The sequence below is a fragment of the Malurus melanocephalus genome, unplaced genomic scaffold (genome assembly GCF_030028575.1).
Source record: "Malurus melanocephalus ecotype Western Australia unplaced genomic scaffold, MMel_1.1 scaffold_242, whole genome shotgun sequence".
In the NCBI taxonomy this organism is placed as follows: domain Eukaryota; kingdom Metazoa; phylum Chordata; class Aves; order Passeriformes; family Maluridae; genus Malurus; species Malurus melanocephalus.
The window spans coordinates 926,068-945,017 of record NW_026623474.1 but is presented as its reverse complement, the minus strand read 5'-3'; the positions used below and the strand labels follow the sequence as shown (position 1 = coordinate 945,017).

General features: G+C 40.0%; 2 protein-coding genes across 2 annotated transcripts in view; one reads left to right on the top strand and one right to left on the bottom strand.

Annotated features, from left to right (window-relative positions):
• Positions 1 to 240: 240 nt before the first annotated feature.
• CGGBP1 (CGG triplet repeat binding protein 1) lies at positions 241 to 6,861 on the bottom strand. The gene is made up of 2 exons (XM_057375181.1): positions 6,777 to 6,861; positions 241 to 4,838 (listed from the first exon to the last, which is right to left on the bottom strand). The coding sequence occupies exon 2, from the start codon at positions 4,814 to 4,816 to the stop codon at positions 4,313 to 4,315; it is 504 nt and encodes a 167-aa protein (XP_057231164.1). The 5' UTR covers positions 4,817 to 4,838; positions 6,777 to 6,861; the 3' UTR covers positions 241 to 4,312.
• A 471-nt stretch (positions 6,862 to 7,332) lies between these two features.
• Positions 7,333 to 18,950, top strand: part of ZNF654 (zinc finger protein 654) — a 30,367-nt gene continuing 18,749 nt past the window's right edge. Inside the window, 2 exon segments of the mRNA XM_057375182.1 lie at positions 7,333 to 7,495; positions 16,026 to 16,241. Coding sequence (XP_057231165.1) covers positions 7,364 to 7,495; positions 16,026 to 16,241 — 348 coding nt within the window. The 5' untranslated portion in view covers positions 7,333 to 7,363.

The window sequence follows — 18,950 nt, the reverse complement described above, 5'->3', positions numbered from 1 at the left end:
AGAAGGCATAATTAAGAAATTTCTGTCACCATGAAGAAAACCAGGAATTGTCAGGAAACAGAGGTTTTGTATAACCAGTCCTGAAACAGACTTCAGTGTCATTGCACAGATAAACTGCTTCAATAGCAACTCCTTAATTTTTTCCATCCCCATGCATTTCTTCTGTCTTGTATTACACCATTATATGTGAACTATCACATATAATTGATCCACTTGTTYGGTAAAATAAGCGATCATGCATAAGTTTTATAAAAAAGGAATACCTTTATTTTTTTTTTAAAGAGACCGTTTTTTTCATTACCAAGTGAAAACTTTACAATGTAAAGTATTTCTCTTCAGTATTGTTTTAATATAAAAACTTAAATCACTTACTCTGGTCTTACTGTTCCTACAGGAAGTCTTGTGGCACTGCAGGAACCAGGTATCTTCAGCCTCACTCTAGCATCTAATCATAAGTTCATGACTTTTTTTTTAAATAAAACCATTTCTGTGGCCACTCACCATCAACAAAACATCCCTACCACCAAAACAAAAATAAAGCATCTTCATTAGACCAAAAGAGACTAAACTCTAATAGCACTATTACAGTGAGAAGCTTTGTTAAAATAAAAATATTTTGAAAGTTAGACACGACTTCAAAATTGTACAAAGACAACGAGCACTCAAATTACACAAAGTAGCAGTGAGTACAATGTGAATGCAACAACAGTGAGCCTTGCGTCTCTTTATATGTAAATATAGAGATTATCCTTGCCAAACTTCCAGGTTTTTTTTTTGTTTTTTTTTTTCATTTTTCCTGAAAACCAGCTCATTATGCTGCAAAACCTAACAAGGAGCATCTCACTCTTCAGTTCAACAGAATTGCTAAAAGGGGCTCTGGCTAAAAACACTCCTTCTATCATGAGAATATCCCATACTTTGTGGAACAAGTTTCTCTCTCCATTGAAAAAGAGATTTCCCTTTCATTATGCTGAATGCTTCACCTTCCCTAGGGACCTGCCAAATTACAGGCTTCAAAATGATTAAAAATTTGGAAGCTTGCTCATGTTTTTTCAAGACCATGTGAGCTGAAACTATCATAGTGTGCAGATGTAAGGAGTCACACAACAGAGAATGCTTCTGTTTGTATTTTACTCTTTGCAAGCATTGTTTCAAGAAAAATACTTASAAGTAATTTTAGTTTTTGGTTGGCTACATTAAGTACTGGTCAGAGAAGAAAATATTTCTTATTTTAATTTTTTGTAATATTACATTTAGAGTTCAAATATATTCATAAAACCATCTGGAAAAAAGTATCCCTTAGAGCTTGTCCCTACATATGGATGGAAAGTGGAAAGYAGACGTTGCTGCCATCCTCCCTTTACTTCTGAAAGTATTCTTTATAGGAAATACATTCTTGCACAAGTAAATAAACCCCCATGGTGACTGTTCAAACAACTTCATCACAGCCTCCAAATTAGGATTTAATTATCACTTAGGTTTAGCTAGATGAGAAAACTTCTGCTGTAAATCTTCTCTGAGATCAACAGCAATTTAAAGAAAGCTATATTTTATCCAACTGCAGTCATACTGGCAAAATGATGCTCTGAATTTGAGTGTTTGCAGGACTCTGTTTCATGACAGAATGCAACCACTTATTTTCTCTAAGAGTCTTCATGATTTGGGTTACATTCATGATTCTAAACTTACTTATTCACTATTCTTTCTAATTTATCTGCAAGTGCTTTATTTTCCATAGCTTTACTCCATTATTAGTATTTTTAGTATGAATCAACATTGTGATTTTCAAAAATGCTTGAGGAGTGTTGTGGCTTTAGTTTTAAATGAAAATATCCTATAATTAAGACAGCAATTCCTGCAAGCTAGTGTGCCTTGAGTTCATTACACTTGTCAATTTTTTTTTTTTACTTTTATGTAAAACCATAAATGTGAAACAAACTTGATTTTTTTTAAGTTATACAAACCTATTTAATGTTCCCCTGTCTGTCAGTTTGTCAATCAAGGGAAGAACATACAGCATCAAATCCTATATAAAATCATAATGGGGTGCAGCCTGGAAAATCCCATGTTAGCAAAAACTGAGTGAACTAGTCCAAATTCCTACCTTTTGATCATCCCATTTCTCTAGCTGCAATATTGCATTATTTTCCATTTTCTTCAATTCTAAGATAGCATTGCTGAGGCTTAAAAAAAAGATTAAAAATTAAAGCAAGGACATTGTTTCACTGTAAGGAAACAGTAGCTGTGAATGAACACTTYCAATTCTTGTCAGGACAGAAAAGGCTACTGGCAGTTTACTTTTCACTTGGCTTCAAAAGATTTATTAAACAGTTCTAGCCCAAGGTAGTTAGATATTTTAAGCTAAACCCAAGCTTGTGCAATAAAAAATGATATTTAGGAAGGCATATCTTGATCTCCAGGATTAGATATAAAAGTTGCTACTATTTTTTCTGTCTGTAGTCCTAGACCAGCCAAGCCAAGTGACAGGTTGCTGTTCCTGGCTGCAGATGCAACAGTGGACTGAACAGCCTTGGACTGGTGCACATGGACAAGAAGCCTTCTRTCCACAGCTTTGTCCATTTATTCCAGCAGATTTCAGATCAGGAGGCTGCAGGAAATGGAACAACACAAGTGCATTTCTGTAGAGCTAATTGCACCAAAAAMCAGTAAGTCTCTCTCAGCCCAGTAAAAGAGACTGCTCTAAATATAGCCAGGGGAATAGCTCCAAACCCAAAATAATCTGGTTATTTTATCTCTTTCCAGCAATTCCTTAGTATTACTGTAAATAAAATGCTGTGAAACTCTACTGGGAGAAGGAAGCTGGACAACTGGCTCTATCCTCAGGAATTAAAGCATTCTTATGCCATTGTACCCACTGAGAAGGAGGATTCCTGTGTTCCCAGGAGATGCTTGGCACCTCTCTGAACATAGAGAATCTCCAGGAAATCCAGTACAGGCAGAATTCAGTTGTATTCCAGCGCTTTACACAATATTCCCTCATTTCATTCAAAAACTTATAGAACACTTGCATCAGGTGAACTATTTGGCATCATAATTTGGAATAGCTCAGTAAGAGTTTAGTAGATTTTGKAAAGGGTAACATTATTGAAATTCCTCAATTTCCAATTTTACTTTTGCCAGTTCAATAGATGTGGCCATGGCACAGAGTAAGAAATACAGCCCAGGTCTGTAATTCCAGTATAGCTTCAAAGTATACACAGCTTCCTACTTGTGCTTGGGAGTACTGAAGAGCCTTTGCAGTAACTGCTTTAAAAACTATTTTAATCACTTTACCTCCCTTGACTGAAAGGCTGATGGCAAGGCCAGAGATGTAAAGGACATTCAGGGAAAGATGGAGCAGCCTCTTCTGTGCACAATGAAAAAACCYTCTGAACTCCACAGTTTAGTGCCCCTGCCATCCCCAATTAAGATTTTGCATCCTTAGCCCTGCTAGTRTGAAAAAAGGCATTAATCCTCTCTGCTAAGAACTTGGTCCAGCATGAGTTTCACTTGACAGCAGCTGCACTGCAAACCACACTCAGACTGGTTTGTCTACTCAGCTTTAAATATTGGCACGGAAAYTGAAGGGGGCATGTGAAACCAATATGATGAAACAGTGATTTTAGAAAAGCAGACATGGCAAACCTGCAGAACTCCCACTTAAGTTCTCCCAGAACTTAGGAGAATAGCAGAGTTCAGAGGTCAGTACAAGAGACTGCTTGTTTAAGTTGGATAATGAATACGTCCACAGTTGCACTAAACAGCATAAGTGTTCTAGAAGAAAAAAAGTTTTGTTTCAAAAGGTAAACCAAGCTTGAATAGAAAGTTGCAACAGTCCTCCCCCAACAGAGCACTTGTGTTTTTAACTAACCATCCTAGAGCTTCTTGGATTTCAAAGGTGCAGCACCTCTTCTTGGTCATTCAGGGACAGGATATGAGACAAAGCAGTCCACTGCCATGATTAGCAATCCCTACCACACCATCTTCTTGGATGCACTGTGAAGTGAGGTGCTCCATTCAAGTGCCTTTTTCTTAGCCTCAGTTACAGCTGGACTGAACAGAGATCAGGTGTCTGCCAGGACTGCTCCTTACATTCCTCATGAGCTCTACATCAACGTAGCTCTGAAGTCCACTGCAGGGTTAGCGACAATCTGTGGCATGCCACTAAGTTCAGGAGTAGATTGTCATTTCTACAAGAATACAAAATAGCTTGTAAAATCAATATGTAACACTGTATATATGCATGAATATAAAAATAAACCACACCATCAATATGTAAAACTCCACAACAAGGATGAAAACAGTTGTCTTCTCAACGGTCTTCAGTGTTGATGAGCTGGTTCTCATTGTCATASCCATCAGGCAGATATGCTTTCCTTAGCTGCTCCGACTTGGGTATGGAGCTGCCRTTCTTAACGTAGCGGGACAGGAAGGCTCGCACAGAGGGGTGATCAGCCTTCTCCAGGGGGATATTGGCTTCCAGGCACATTTTCACAAAGTCCTGGATCACACTGCTTTTCTCTGTCTGGGCAGTGCTGTTGCACTGGAGGGAGGCAGTCAGAGTCCTTTGCTTCTTCCTGAYGTTCTGCTCCTCAAACTCCGCCTTCCTCTTGGTGTGCGTTTTGGACTTGAGGTGGTCGTTGATGGCGGAYTTGCGGACGTGGTTCAGCACCACATTGCAGGAGGTGCAGAAGAGCTTCCCCCCRTCCTCGTGCAGCTCACTGCCGAACTCTGTGACACGGTCCTGGGGGGTCACGTACAGAGCRGTTTTGGAGCGGTTCCGCGACGGAGCCGACTTCACCCCGAACCGTTCCATCACTGCCTTCAACCGGGCAAAGCTGTGAAACAAAACATCATTACATTCAATATCAARCCTAGCATATATTGACACCCAAAGGAGAATTAATTACATGTAAGACRTTTGTGATGCAATTATTGAAAAGCTCTTCATTTGGAAGTCCAAAGAAATAGGAACAATGAAGTTCCTTGAGGGCCAGAGTAAATTACTTTTTCTTTTCTCAACAGAACCCCTCAAAACTCAATCTGTTCACCACTCATAGTCAAATAAAAAGGCTTTCTGCTTTTCTTGAACACTCATTTTTATCCTTTACACTTTAGGACAAAGGGTGCTTTYTTCTGAGCATTTTCAACATATTTGATAGTTTCTTAATCACATTGAGTCAGCACTTCTCTGTTTAGATCTGGAAAAATGTGTATTTTGTCCACAGCAAGCAAAAGAACTATTACTGTCATGTGTAAAAAAAGCCAGTAACCCCCAACAAAAGAAAACCCAAACCAAAACCAAACACAAGCTTTGCCAGCACTTTTTTGGAAACAGCCSTGGTTTTTAAACCACAACTATTAGATTGAACCTGAACTTGGAGCCTAAAGTAAATAATTTTATCCCTGCAATTACTGCTGCAACAGCTAATGGGAACATAAAATTACACACATTGCAATGTAAAATAAGAAATTGTATTTTTAAAGAGGACAACTTATCTGAGGAAGRTAACTGATAACCATGGGAGCTGGACACTTTTAACATCACTCTAARCCAGACCATGTCACCAAAGCAGGCAATAATCCAGTCAGGTACTCTGAAATCAAGGACTTGTGTCCTTTTATTGTTGAGGGACAGAGTAGCTACTGTAAATCTCAGCTAAAGATAATTTAACTCCTTTTTAAAGTAAAGTTGAAGTCAAGTAATATCTCTGTTCATGTTTGAGGTTTTCTGAACAAAATGAATGGTCAAAAAATGAAAAAGACAACAAGTGTTTCTTCTAAGTATCTGGATATCTCTGGATGTACTTCTCTGTACTTGTTTTCTTTTGTTACTCAGTTCGCTGTTGCAACATTTTTTWAAAAAAGACTGAATACAGTTTCTGCTGTCCAGAATATCTTTTTGCTCACTTGGGTACTAAAGGAATAGAGAATTCTTCAACATTGTCTTTTTTCTTAAACATATTACATGAAAACATGCAACCTTCTGCAAAAAAAGCAAAGATCTTGGTATTAGCTACTTTCCTAGATTTTTTTTTGCTCTCTTTGCTACTTTGTAGAACTGTAAGTCTTTGATACAGACAAAGATTAACAATCTTCATCCAGCATCAATGTAACTTTCTTCATTCTTTTTGTTGCTTTATACATGAGTTTCCTAAGCAACCATTTCCAGAAATCAAGCAGAAACAAATCTTAACCCAACACACACTTGTTGCTCAGGTTTCTGAAAGGCTAAAAAAAAAAAAAATCCCCTCCAAATCAGGTGTTTACACTTTTACTGCATCAAAAGCCCTGGGGATTCAGTGAGCAGCACAACAGAGGATTTCCGATAGGCCTTTTTTTGGGGGGGGGTGTCAAGATTTGGCATGAGTTCCTCGCTGAGCGCTGCCTGCCCCCGCTCGGGGTGCCCGGCTCAAGGGAGGCCCCCGGGCACAGGCGGATCTGCTCTCCCCGGCGAGGCGGCGGCCCGGGGAGCGCGGCTGTGAGCAGGGCCACCGCACCCCGGCCCCGCTGCCAGCCCCAGCACACGCTCGGCTCAGGAGCACAAGTCTGGATCTCCAAGCGCCGGGCGGGTTCCGCACGGTGACCGGACCAGAACTCGACGCGTTCCTTGCCCGGGTCTGTTCCCCGGGCTGCCGGCGCCGTTGTGSCCGGGGGGCTGCGCAGAGCCCGGCCCGGCACAGGCCCTTCCCCGCACCGCGGCTGTTTCCCAGGGAGGCCCCGCAGCCCCCTCCCCACACCCGGGCTCGCGCACACCCCGTGCCGGGCGCCATTACCCGCAGCCACCGCGCCGCCCGCCCGCGCCCGGGGCAGTCCCGGGGCTCCGCCGCCGCCCGCTCCGCGCTGGGCCCCGCCGGGCCGGACGCGCCGCTCCGCCGCAGACACACGGCCCCGCCCACCCCGCCGCACCGCCCCTGCCGCCGGCCGCCCCGCCCGGCGCCGGAAAGCTCACGCTAATTGGTTCGCTGCGAAGACGGGTGGTGCTTTTGTCCAATTAAAATTGGAAGGCGGGCAGGAGAGCGTTGATGGAGGCATGCCCCGACCAATCAGAGCGCGGACGGCGGCGCGGAGCGGCCGGGGGCTCTGGCAGGGGGCTGCAGAGAGGGGCGTGACGGACGCGGCGAACAACCAATGGCGATGCGGAARTGAAGTAATGCCGAGACTTTTCCGCCAATCGCAGCGCGCTGCGGCGAAGAGGCGGAGCCAGTGCTGAGCGGCGCATTGATGGGCAGGGMGAGCAGGCCAATCGGAGCGGGGCGCGGCGGGGGCGTGGCCGGACGCGCGGCGGCGCGGCGGGGGCGTCTCTTCCGGCGCGGCGGGGCGGGGCGGGGGCTCTCGGTACGCGCGGGGCGGCGGGGCCGCCATGGCGGAAGACGAGAGCGACCAGGAGTCGGAGCGGCTTAGTGAAGAGCTGGAGGCGCTGGCAGCGCCGGGRCTCCCGGCAGGGCTGCCCGCCCTCCTCCGCAGCCAGTACTACTGCCGCCGCTTCTGCCAGGTGAGAGCCGCTGCGCGGGGGCAGCGCTGGGGGCAGCGGCGGACGGAGCCGGGCCGGGCCCGCCGCGCTGCCGGGCCGTGGGGAGCGGGGTGCGGGGCGCGGCCCGGGCTGCGGCGCTGCCGGGGGAGGCGAGTGCCGGGCCGAGCTGCGGGAAGGCTCCCGTGGGGGGAGGGAAGCGAAGGGAAGGCGGCTCCCGGCGCGGGGCCGGGGCGGGAGGGGGCAGGGAGAGCCCGGGGGCGGCCGCGGGGACACGCGTGGTGCTGYCGGTGTTGCGGACAAAACAATTCCCGGTGGCCTTGCCTGGGTGGCGGTGGGAGGCAGAGAGGGAAGAAGGGCCTTGGGAACAGTTCCCATCTTGGTGACCAAATTAGACCCGAGTGTTTTGTGATGTTTTAATTTTCTTTTTTTGTTTGAAAAGTAGCGTTTTTTTTGATGAGCCCGGAATTGTTGTGCTCCTCGCAAGCTCTTCAGGTGTGCCTTTCAAAGTAACAAGCACCAACAGGTTGCTTTTCCTGGTTGYTTCCATCAGCAGGTGTGGATGGCACATAGTTACTTTTCCTGTATTCCACCCACGCCACTTGCTGGTTCCCAAAACATAGCCCAGAGGTCATTTTATATGGAATTGCTTTATTTCTTCAACTTTTTGGCTTACCTTGCCATTAGGATTGTTTTCTGCCATCTAAAGCAATGTGCTTCCACGTTGTCACTGTGTTCATGTTTTAACATTCAGTATAACATTCTGTTTGAACCATTATTTACTGTCATAATAATAATATTATAATAATCTCGATGAACATTCTGCTCACTAAGTCCAGTAAAAGGAGAGGTGAATGTTGTTGAAAGTGTGGCATTTTCTACAGCTGCAAGGAATGACAACCATGTTTGATTATATTGGCTGGTTGGAAAGGCCAGCCACTTCTTAACACTGAAGGTTTTATCTTAATTTTTTTTTGTCTCTGTGTACTGTATGTTAAATTTATTGTGTTCAGGAGGGAGTGCAGCCAGGATAATAGCTTCATATAATTATGCCAGTCCCAGGGAAAGGTAGGAATTAGTAGGAAGCAGAAGACAAGAGCAGGCGAAGAATTTTCCTGTGAAATAGTTGTTTCACAGCTATTATACATTGTATACACCTACTAATGACTTCTCTGGTAGTTTTTTACTTGCGTAGAAAGATTACCAAGCCCTCTCTCCTACTTCGAGTTGATGAATTTTCCACATAAGCAGCTAATGTTCTAAAAATATAAAGAGCTCTGTTCCTTTTCTCTTAAGTTTTCTTTCAACAATGCAGTTTAAATAATCCTGATGAGAGTAAGTTAATAGATTAACAGTTTGTCCCCAGGGTTTTTTTTTTTTGCTTGTTTTGTGTAAATTTGGCCTGGTGTGAACAGCACTCATATGCTCCCTCAATGTAATCAGTGTTTTGTTTAAGCATATTTTTTAGTAATGAGTTTTTCTACTGGTGTAACTACACAAACACACAATCCTGAGGGGCGAAAAGCCTGTAGCTGTCTGACATTTGACAACAAATGACGCTCCACATGAGTTCATTTTCCCTCATGGGATTGACAGTGTATAACCAATGATAAAATGTATATTTGTACTTTTCTGTCCAGATCTTCAGAMGGATGTATTTGGCTGCTGTGCAGATTGAGCCTTTCCACCTTTCTCCACTTTGCACTGATAACACAGTTTAGCTTGTCTTRATAGTCATTTGGCCCTTCCAAACATCCTTGTTTTCCTCCTGTTTTTGTGTGGAATAGCAGTGTAGAAATAGTRATGGTGCCATAAGTTTGAACTACCAAAAAGAAACGTTGTTATTTTCAAAATAACAACCTATCAAAACACATGGCTGTGCTTCAGGCATGGTGCTGAAGCTTGCTGTCACCTGAAAATAGTATTATTTAGATTGCCTGTAGTTAAAGTGATGAAGTCTGGGAGCATCTATCAGTTAGAASTACAGGAGAAATGAAGCAAGGTGTAAATAAAGCCTTTCTAYTCTGCAAATCTATTTTCTGTAGACAGAAAATCCTACTGATCTTTAAGAGAGAATCTTAGACCTTGAAAAGCRTTGGTGTGCACATCTTTCACCCTYGAATTATGTTRGAAAGGTAAAAGACCTGCTGCAAACAGCCAGAGTCAGTTCTCTTAAGGCCTGGAGTGTTGTAGCTCAACTTCACTTTTGGATCGATTAGGTAACAGTTAAAAAAGATGAGATGTCAGCATTTTCCATAAATTTATGGGTAATCACAATTTAGTGATAAAAAGTGAGGTTGGAATGTGGCATCTTTAAACCCACATGTAGTTTTGGGATCTGTGTCTTGTTGGTGTTCATAGTCAAAGGCAGTTGTTACAGCCTGAATCTTTCAAGGCAAAATGGAATAAAATGTTTTCTTGGATTGTAATTTAAGATTGATGACATTGGCAAAGCAAAAATCAARATTTCTGTGGCTGGAAGGGAAAAAAGTCAGTTGGAAGATGAGTCAAGTGCCCAGCTCATGCATCTCACCAGCTGTTTCTATGTTACTTTCTACAATTTGCTGATGTGGCTTCTCTTCTTATTTGTGGAGTTCCAAAACCACTTGGATGTTGGGAAAAGCAAGTCTGCTGTTCCCAGCTCTGGCAAGCAAAAGAACAACCCATCTGTAACTATTCTGTAAGCTTAAAGAAATTTTAAAGGTGGTACCTTTAAGAAACTCCCACAGCCTAAACATTTGGAAGTGTTTCAGCTTGTTGTTTGTATGCAGAACCTGAAATTCTTTCATGAGGTTTCTCAAGAATCAGAGCCATCGAGAGTTTCCTGTGAGACTGAAATGGTGAAGGGCTGTGGTAAAATAGCAGAGATGGTGACTTTTTTRGTCTGAGGGTGAAGGGGAATAATTTTGTAATTAGAAGGATGAATTTCCAAGTTTACTTGATTTAAAAACAAAGCTTAATGGTGAGCTGGACAACGGTTATAGCTTTCTTCATTGTACTGGAAGTGGGTACAGTTTTATTAACTAGAAAAATAAATTAATTTCTTTTTCAGGATGTTTTCTCATAACATTAAATACTATCAAAATATTGCAGTGTTGCTTCCAGCATTTCTATAGTTGTCCACAGGGCTGCATAACTGTACTAGATGTTATTTTGTTTTGTTGGTACTGACTGGAATAAGCACAAAGTGAGTTCATCTCAAGTAACAAGGTAATGCTGTGAGGGCTAAACACTCCTTGATCTGTTCTTCCTGTGGCATCAGCTTACAGCCTTCCAGGATGATCCCACCCCTGAAAGAAAGATTACCTCCTTTGCTTACATTAATTGTTGGTATCTTGAGTCCCTGCTGGAAAAATAATTCTTGGTCTTATAAAAAAAAAAAAAGTAGTAAAATTTAGTAACACACCAGACAAGATGGTGTTTCCTGGATTTTTTTTAGCAGGCAAAAAAAGGCAGGGGTGTATGACTCAACCCTTATTTGTCTTGGTTTGTGGTGATGAAGGTAAAAAAAGTAGACGTTTGAATGYTTGTTCTTCTGATTTGGGGGTTAATATATTTCACACTTAGTGTGCTTAAATGCCAAAGTATTTGCTTTTGTCTCTTACTTTGGACTTCAATAGTGGTTGTTTCTATATTAAAACAAAACAAAAAMCCACCAAAACAACTGCAGACAAACCCATCACAAACCTTTAGGTTATGTCAGACTTTGATTTTATCAAATTTTGGACCTTTGGGAYCCATATTTGATCTACATACACCATATTAAGGCTCARCTATACAAGTCTTTCTCRCATGAATAATAGTATTGAAGAGTCATTTCTTCAACATCCTTGAAGCTTACTTCTCTGAGAAGGCAAAATCTCAAWTTTTTAACCATTCTTTTCTCATGTGATAATTTGTGGTGTTGATGTTTTGAGGCTTCTYGTACCTTCCCGAATAAATATTCTTTATACTTGTTAATAGCTCAGATTTTGAGAGCACTGCTCTAAGTAATATTTGACCTTTTTAGGTTTTTGAATGTTGATATTGCTTGTTCCATGAAAGCTTGCAAAGGGCCTGTCATCCACTGTAACTAAATTTGCAGTAACTAAATTTACCTGTGTATCGGAGAATACCCTAAGTACTTGAAACTCTTTACATTTGAAAATTATCCCATTATGGTGTTTTTTACATGTGGGACTGGTGGAAACCAGTGTGTTCAATTTACTTATTGRTAGTTTAGGACTGTGCTTCTTGAAATTCAAATGAATTGAAAAGGAAATCYTTACAAAACCATGCGGTGTTTCCTCCCARGTTGGATGCTAACAATGARCTTYCACTTCTGGTGAGGATTACCTGCCTTAGGTTGTGTCACTCCTTCCTCTGACACCTGGTGGGAAAACTGATAAGGGACTATATTGAAAAACTGGKCTGTGGTGGATCAAGTGCATCAGTTTATGAGAATTCACAATAGCAGTTGATTTGCAATTATGTGAAGATTGACTCCTCCAGGCTTCCAATCTTCAGTGCTCTTGTCATGAGCATCATAAAATCTTTTCTTATTCCCATAGTCAGGGTGGTTCTCATCAGCTTTTGTGCCTGCTGTCTTTTTACCTTTACCCTGGGAAATGATCTCCCTATTTTGCAAGTGGGATTAAGGGGTTACTATTTTCAAARAAATAAAATTTGTACATATGTGCAATGCAGTGTGGACTTTTCTTGATCTTTGTAACACCTTTTTACTTCTTTGAAGCTTTCCTGTTTGATATTTTCAAACTTCTTGGTATTGCTACTTCTCCAGATTTTAATGCCTTTTCATTTAAGTATACCCTTTGTGTSAAAATAAACTCATGAGGTTTTTCTTGGAAAAATATATCAGGATTATAATGTAGAAAGGAGTTGCRGGTTTTTATACCTAAAGGAAGGATCTCTGTTAAATGATGCTTTGCTTATCAGCTTTTTCAAGTAAGAGAGGGCATACTTAGTGCAGTAGGTAATGTGAAAATCCAAGTTACGTCCTTTTGTTTAGATGAGGAAAAGAAATAACTTTACTTCGCTGGAACGCATAATAAATTGTGTTTTAATGGTTGCCAGTGATGTGCATGTAAGCATCCGTGTGTTCACAGGATTGTCAGTTCTTGCTTTCATATGTAATCAAAAAAATTCCTTYATTTATTTGACTTTCATTTGAGGGGTGAGCTGCTAATCAAAAGATGAGGAGGAACGTTTCTACTGTTCAATATATATATATTTATCTGTCAGTCATAAATAATACATAGGAACATTGCCTASAGTGCTTCCATCAGCCCAAGCTGCTTTTCTAGAATTAATGTATAATTTTCACTGTTGTGTAAGTGGCAGACTGTAAATAAACATGACTTTTTTGGGTTGCTAAATGTAATGGGCATATGGAAGCCAATCTTGGGAATTGTTCTTGCCTCAAGCAGGCTGTGGAGATGGATGAGATTTTGGTGATAAAGAATAGGGGGAAGCGTTTTGCTTTAAGGGTAGAAACTTGTCTCATAGGTTGTGTCATGCTGTTGCTGGGTGATGTGTTTTGTTTTGCCAAAAGAGTGGTTATGTTTGGTTATTCCTTATGTAATATTCACATGTAAATTACACTAAAGCCATTGCTTRCATTTTTTAATATAAAGCCATTTAAATGTATAAAGCTATTTACATGTTAAATAGTATTTTACTTTACCCTAAAATAAGGCCTTCYCTACTCTCTATTTGGATAATAAAATCCTTATTTGTAAGGACATGGTTGGCTTGTTTGTATCCTGAAACAGAACAGAATTCTTTTCATCCTCTGAACAGGTTCAAAAGATCGTAAAAAAGCTGTGATTACTTCTTATGATCTTTCCAGGTAGAGTAAATGTTTCCAGGTAGAGTAGTATTACTCAAGTTCTGGAGCTGAACTTTGGTATCTGAGCTGTTCTGGTACTTCTGCTGATCAGTCATGGTAGGTGTTGCTTTTAGTTGTGGATTTTAATTTTCAGGAAACTTTGTTTTTTCTAAGCTTGCCCCTTTTTGGTTTGTCCTCTTCTGTGACAGCCATTACATACATTTATTACAATGAATGCCAACCACTATATTTGCCAACAAACTTTTTTTGTCTGAAAACTCTAAGCAGAAAAAGTGAATTGTGGCTTTAATCCTGTGGTGACTTTGTTTAGTATTAAATCTCACAAGAAGCTATGAGAGTAACTTCATTTGAAATCCTAGTAATGACAAACATWGAAAATTGTTGGGATTTGTAGGGTTTTTTTTTTTTGTTGTTGTTGTTGTGTGGAGGAACAGGAAAAGCTGTAGTAACTTCAGGCCTAGCACTGCATAAAACAGTTGGGGTTTATGTTCTGTGTGTTTGCAAATCTAATTATTGGCAGTGCTGTTTCTCTTCAGTCTTTGGAATACAGCCAAATAACTTTGCATGTGCATATTTAATTACTTAAAATATATGTGTATATTTAATCAGTTAAAACTGAATATTGCAGGAAAAGCTATTGTTTCATTGCTCCAGGTTTTTAATTAATACCTTATTATTTTTGGGGTTAGCTGCCTTAGTTGTGTCCTTAGAATTTTTGATAAGTCTGGTCTTGATTTTCTTTTAATAGGATACACCTGAGACTTGGATTTTCCTCTCAGTTATTACAACATATTAAAGAAGGGGAAGTAGTATATTGGTGTGGGAGAAAATTAGAGCTGAGTGGGGATTTGGTGTCAGGAAGGTGCTTCTGCCTCCTTTTCAGAACCTTCATCTGCTCTGAATGAGGCAAAACAAAAAGCTCCAGTCTCTTTATGATTATTAGTAATGGCAGATACAGACTGGAGAATGATGCATGAAGAGTGTATATCTTTAAGGATATTAAAAATTGCACCCTAACAGAGACCTTGAAAACAACTGTTGCAGAAAGTCACATAAAGAAGGTTACTTCCCTTCTCCATTTTATTGGACAAGGAGCAGCACACTGTGGTTTGACARTGTTATGTATTTCTTGTTTGGCTGACTTTGTTATATTGACATTACTGTGTCTGTTCAAAATGTGCTGATAAAGCTTGGCTATAAACCTTTCCTTATGCTCTCCTTTGCAATCCTGTTTCAAAGCATGGCATCTTGAGTAGTTAGTACAAAAAGCAAGAGTTTGGTTTSTATTACAAATGAAGTTATTCCATGACATTACTTAAAAACAGACATTGAAAGATACACAGAACTCTAAAACAAACATAYATTATTCCCTGCTCCTTCTTCCCTACAGAATGTGTGTGGAGTATGTTTTGGAGTTTATTTTATACTTAGTTTAACWTTTTGTCCACACACTCCCAACTACCCCATCTTTTCCTGATTGTTTCAAGTGTTCTGAGAATTGACCAGTGTTAGACTTCTCTTCCTGCAACTGATGAATTCACAGTTTCAGGTGTCTACATTCAGGAAAAAGTTTGCTATTCCTATTCTTTCTGAGCAGTTTGGGATGGGAGGAGTGTTGCTGTGACTCTTTTTTTTGGTACATTTGAGTTGCCAGGCCAAGGTGGTGTTGCTTTTTCTCCTGGCTCTGATATTTATGTGGCAGGAGAGCTGGTGCAGATTTTGAGTGATGGGTGTTTTTGGGGAGAGGATGTTCCCTGCCCATTAATTCCTAACTGAGCTTCCATTGCATTCAGATGAGTGCTGGAGGTGCACTGAGAGCTTTACAGTAGGACACAAAATGTTGTTTCATTGCTTGAAATAATTGTGAAACATCATGGTGGGAAGTGGTGCTGTATTTCTACCTTTGTTTGACCATTTGGAGTCTCACACCTCGAAAAGATTGTTTTCCTTTGTGTCTGCTTTGTTTCTTCTCAGGCTATTTTGGTTTTCTATAAAAGGRACTCTGCTGAAACAAGTTTAGAGAACTCTTAATAGATCTGTGAGGCAATACTATCTTATAAAATCTTTAGTCTTCTTAAGAGGAAAAATATTTATCTAYAAGCCTGCTAATTCTTCTTCAGTTRACCTAGATATTTGCTGCATTAAACWAACAGTTTTWCAAACAAATTATTAAAATGAGTTTGAAAAAGTTAGAGTCTATATACAAAATATGAATCCATCTCAGCTGCTGTTGTCTTASATCTTACTATGGCTAAGTAAAACCAAATTTACTCATTTGATCAGATAAGAAAGAGCAGCTGGTATGTTTGTGATTTTGTCTGCCGACATTAAGGCTGGGAGAGTGCAGGTTACTCTTTCCCCTCTTGGAAAGTTTTTAGGCTAGAACCTCTGGATGTTGTTACAGACTCTAATTTGTATCCCCTTGCAAAATAAAAGCTTGTGTTTAAATGCAGAGTGCAGTATGGTACAGCGTAAGAAGGAACTATTTCGTATTTTACCCTCTGGAAAGAATAGTTGAAGGTCCCCTGTGATAATCCTTTCATGATGTAGGTCATGAACCACAAAACAGTCAGATTTTTCRGGTTACAAACTCTGCTCCTGAGGGAGAAGGAGGGGAGATAAAGCAGATACAGTGTTAACTACTTCCTCGTTCTGACTAAGAAGAGTATCTTAAATAGTAATATACATTTCCATGKTTTTGTCTAGGTTGTGGAAGACTATGCTGGAAGATGGCAGGTCCCTTTGCCTCAGCTCCAGGTGCTGCAGACGGCGCTGTGCTGTTTCACCTCTGCCTGYGTGTCATTCCCAGCTGAATGTGAGCACGTACAATATGTACTGAGTAGCCTTGCTTTGTGAGTACTTCTTAATTTTTACGATTCCTTCCTTCAGAATATCATAGCAAAAGGGTTTCAGAGCCTCAGGGCTCCCAAGGGTGATTTTACAGGTGTTATAACTACACAGAACCAAGAATTGTTGACTACAATTTAGTCAATTTTTGTCTTCATTGTATCGTGTTAAATGTTCAAGTTGGTTATGGCAGTGTTTTGTCATAAGGGATGTCTGGCAAAATGAATAATCAAATAAGTGATCACCCTAGGGATTTCTTTAAATATTCCAAAATAAGGTTTTGCTGAAAGACCAGCTTTTGCTAGTAGATAATTTATCTCAAATTTTTACTTTTATACCTCTAGTGATGTAATAACAAACTATTTCTTGAAATATTTTTTTTGCCWTGTTTAAGAAATAAAACAATTACTTTTAAAACTGTCTGGATTTTTGTGTTTGGGTCATCAAAGCACTTATGGGAATTACTTGCTATGCACTTAACTGACCCAAAGTCACATTCAACTTCAAGARTTGCAGAATGTTATGTCATAAATTTTCCTCTAATTTCAGTTTTTTCGATACATTGATCATTTTCCTATGTGGATGCTGGAAATGTGAGGGTAATAAGTACATAGGTAAAAATAAATGCTGTCTTTAAGCATTGGTGAAACTTCARTGTAGACATTTCCTGTTTTGTGTGTGGGAAACTATTTGACAGAGGACTATTTACTACATCATAAGACCACACTTTCCAAAACTAAAATGCTCASGTATTGGATAGTGACTAGCAGTTACATCAAAACGTGGTGTCAACTGTTCTTCTTGTTTGTTGTTTTTTCACGAGTTTTTAGCAAAAAAAACCCAAGTTCAAATCATGCTTGTATGTACTTTTAAACAGCAAAGCTTGGGAGGTAAAAAGGTGGAAATTCAAGGGGTTTTCTTGGTGGATACTTTGTGATAATTAGGAAAGCAAATTGGTCTCTGAGTTCTTGTCACCSTTGTCTGTTTTGGTTTTTGAAACTGGATTTACTCCATGAGATTTGCTTCCATTCTAGGATGTCAGATTATTAATTCTTCTGCCTGCCTGGCAAAGTTTTGCATGTGATGTGATATAAAGGGATCCCAGGGYTTAGTAGCTGCAGTTACCTGGGCAACCTTGCTCAAATCTCTTTTGAAAATTCAGTGTATATTAAGTCTTAGTTCTTGGAGAGCAAAAMTCTGCCTGACTGTATTGTCATCCTTGAGTAAGATTTCCTTGGTAACCAGACAATAAACTGTTAGGAGGAATAACTGGTTTATTTCCTATACTTAATAATCTTGCTGTTCATATCAAATGAAGCAGTATSTGCATCACTATCAGGGGGTTAACAATGGTGCCCACACAGTGGGGTTTTTAAACAATTGTTTTGATGCAAAAACAGTGATGTGGTCAATCTAGATGGATATAAATGTGGATACGCAGTGCTGCAGAGAGCTTGGAGATTACCAAAGCCGGAATTGACTGTAGTAATTTTAACTGAAAAGAGACTGGTGATGAGGAAATAGGAATATTTTGATGGCTTCTGTTATTAAACTGTGAGCAGGTGCATTGATAAAGTAGAAGATCAGAGTTTATGCTTGTTCATTATTGAGTTCCAGATTTTTTTTTTTTTTTTGCAAGATCATTCTCTTTTAAAATCAGTCAAAGCAAATTGAAATGCAAGCATGTATCACTAGCTATAACTAGTTTTGTCTTATTATTTAAGTTCCAGTTTGGCTGCTTCCCAGATCATGTCATGACTCATGGTTGACCTTTCCTGAGAGTCAAGCATGCTGCAAAATTTTGTTTAACATGAAATGAGATCATGTTTTTTCAGAACCAAGTACTTACTTGGGTAGGGATTGTTTGTTCATTCCATATTTGAGTTGAGATTCAAAGACCTAGCCTTGAAAGAAATTCTGTCACTAAACATTAATTTTTATCTTTATTTCTCTATGCCTGTTTTTGGCATAGTTAATCATTGGTTAGGAAAAAAAATACTTCAGCATAATCTATTGGAAACTTCATTTTATATGATACTTTTCCATTATTCCTATAGAGAACTTAGTTTTGTGTGAATATGAAGACTTTTTAATGCACAGTATTTCTGAAARTGTTACTGAGAAGAAAAAATGGCTTAAGTTTGCAGAGTGTTTTTTGAAGTCCTGTGTGTCCCTCTGAGAGTTACTCAGTTCTTCTGTTCATGACTTTCTCAATCACCAGTTGCAACTCATTACTTCAGTGCCTTCTTGTTACTTTTTCCAAGTAGAAATTAAATTTCTCMGAATCCTCAGGCAGAACAGTAACAGTTGCACTGCAGATCCAGGAGGTCCCACTGCCAAATTTTTGATTGAATTGACTCAACTGCATTATCTGGAAGGAGGCTTTTGTAAATGAAAATCTGCATTGAAAGGAGTTCTGGAAAGCTGGTCTTTACAAACCTCTCTGATTCTATCACCAGGATTTAAAAGAAGTAGAATGCTAGACTGGTATTTTAAGATTATAAAAACCATGGAGGCCACAAGTCAGGTTGAATCTAAGCAGGTGTTGAAAGTATCAGTCCTTTTTTGTCCYATTTCTGCCAGGTCTTTTGGGGTAACACTGGTGAATTCATCTTACTGGACATAGATCTGATTTGCTTAAAAACTTGGTGGTGATAAAATTCAAGTTGTATGAATTTGAATGCCACATACAAGGTGAATGTAGTTTTGTTTGCATATTTGCACAAAACCTATCCTGTTTCAAATAATCCCCAAAAGCTTTTTTTTTTTTTTTTTTTTTTTTTT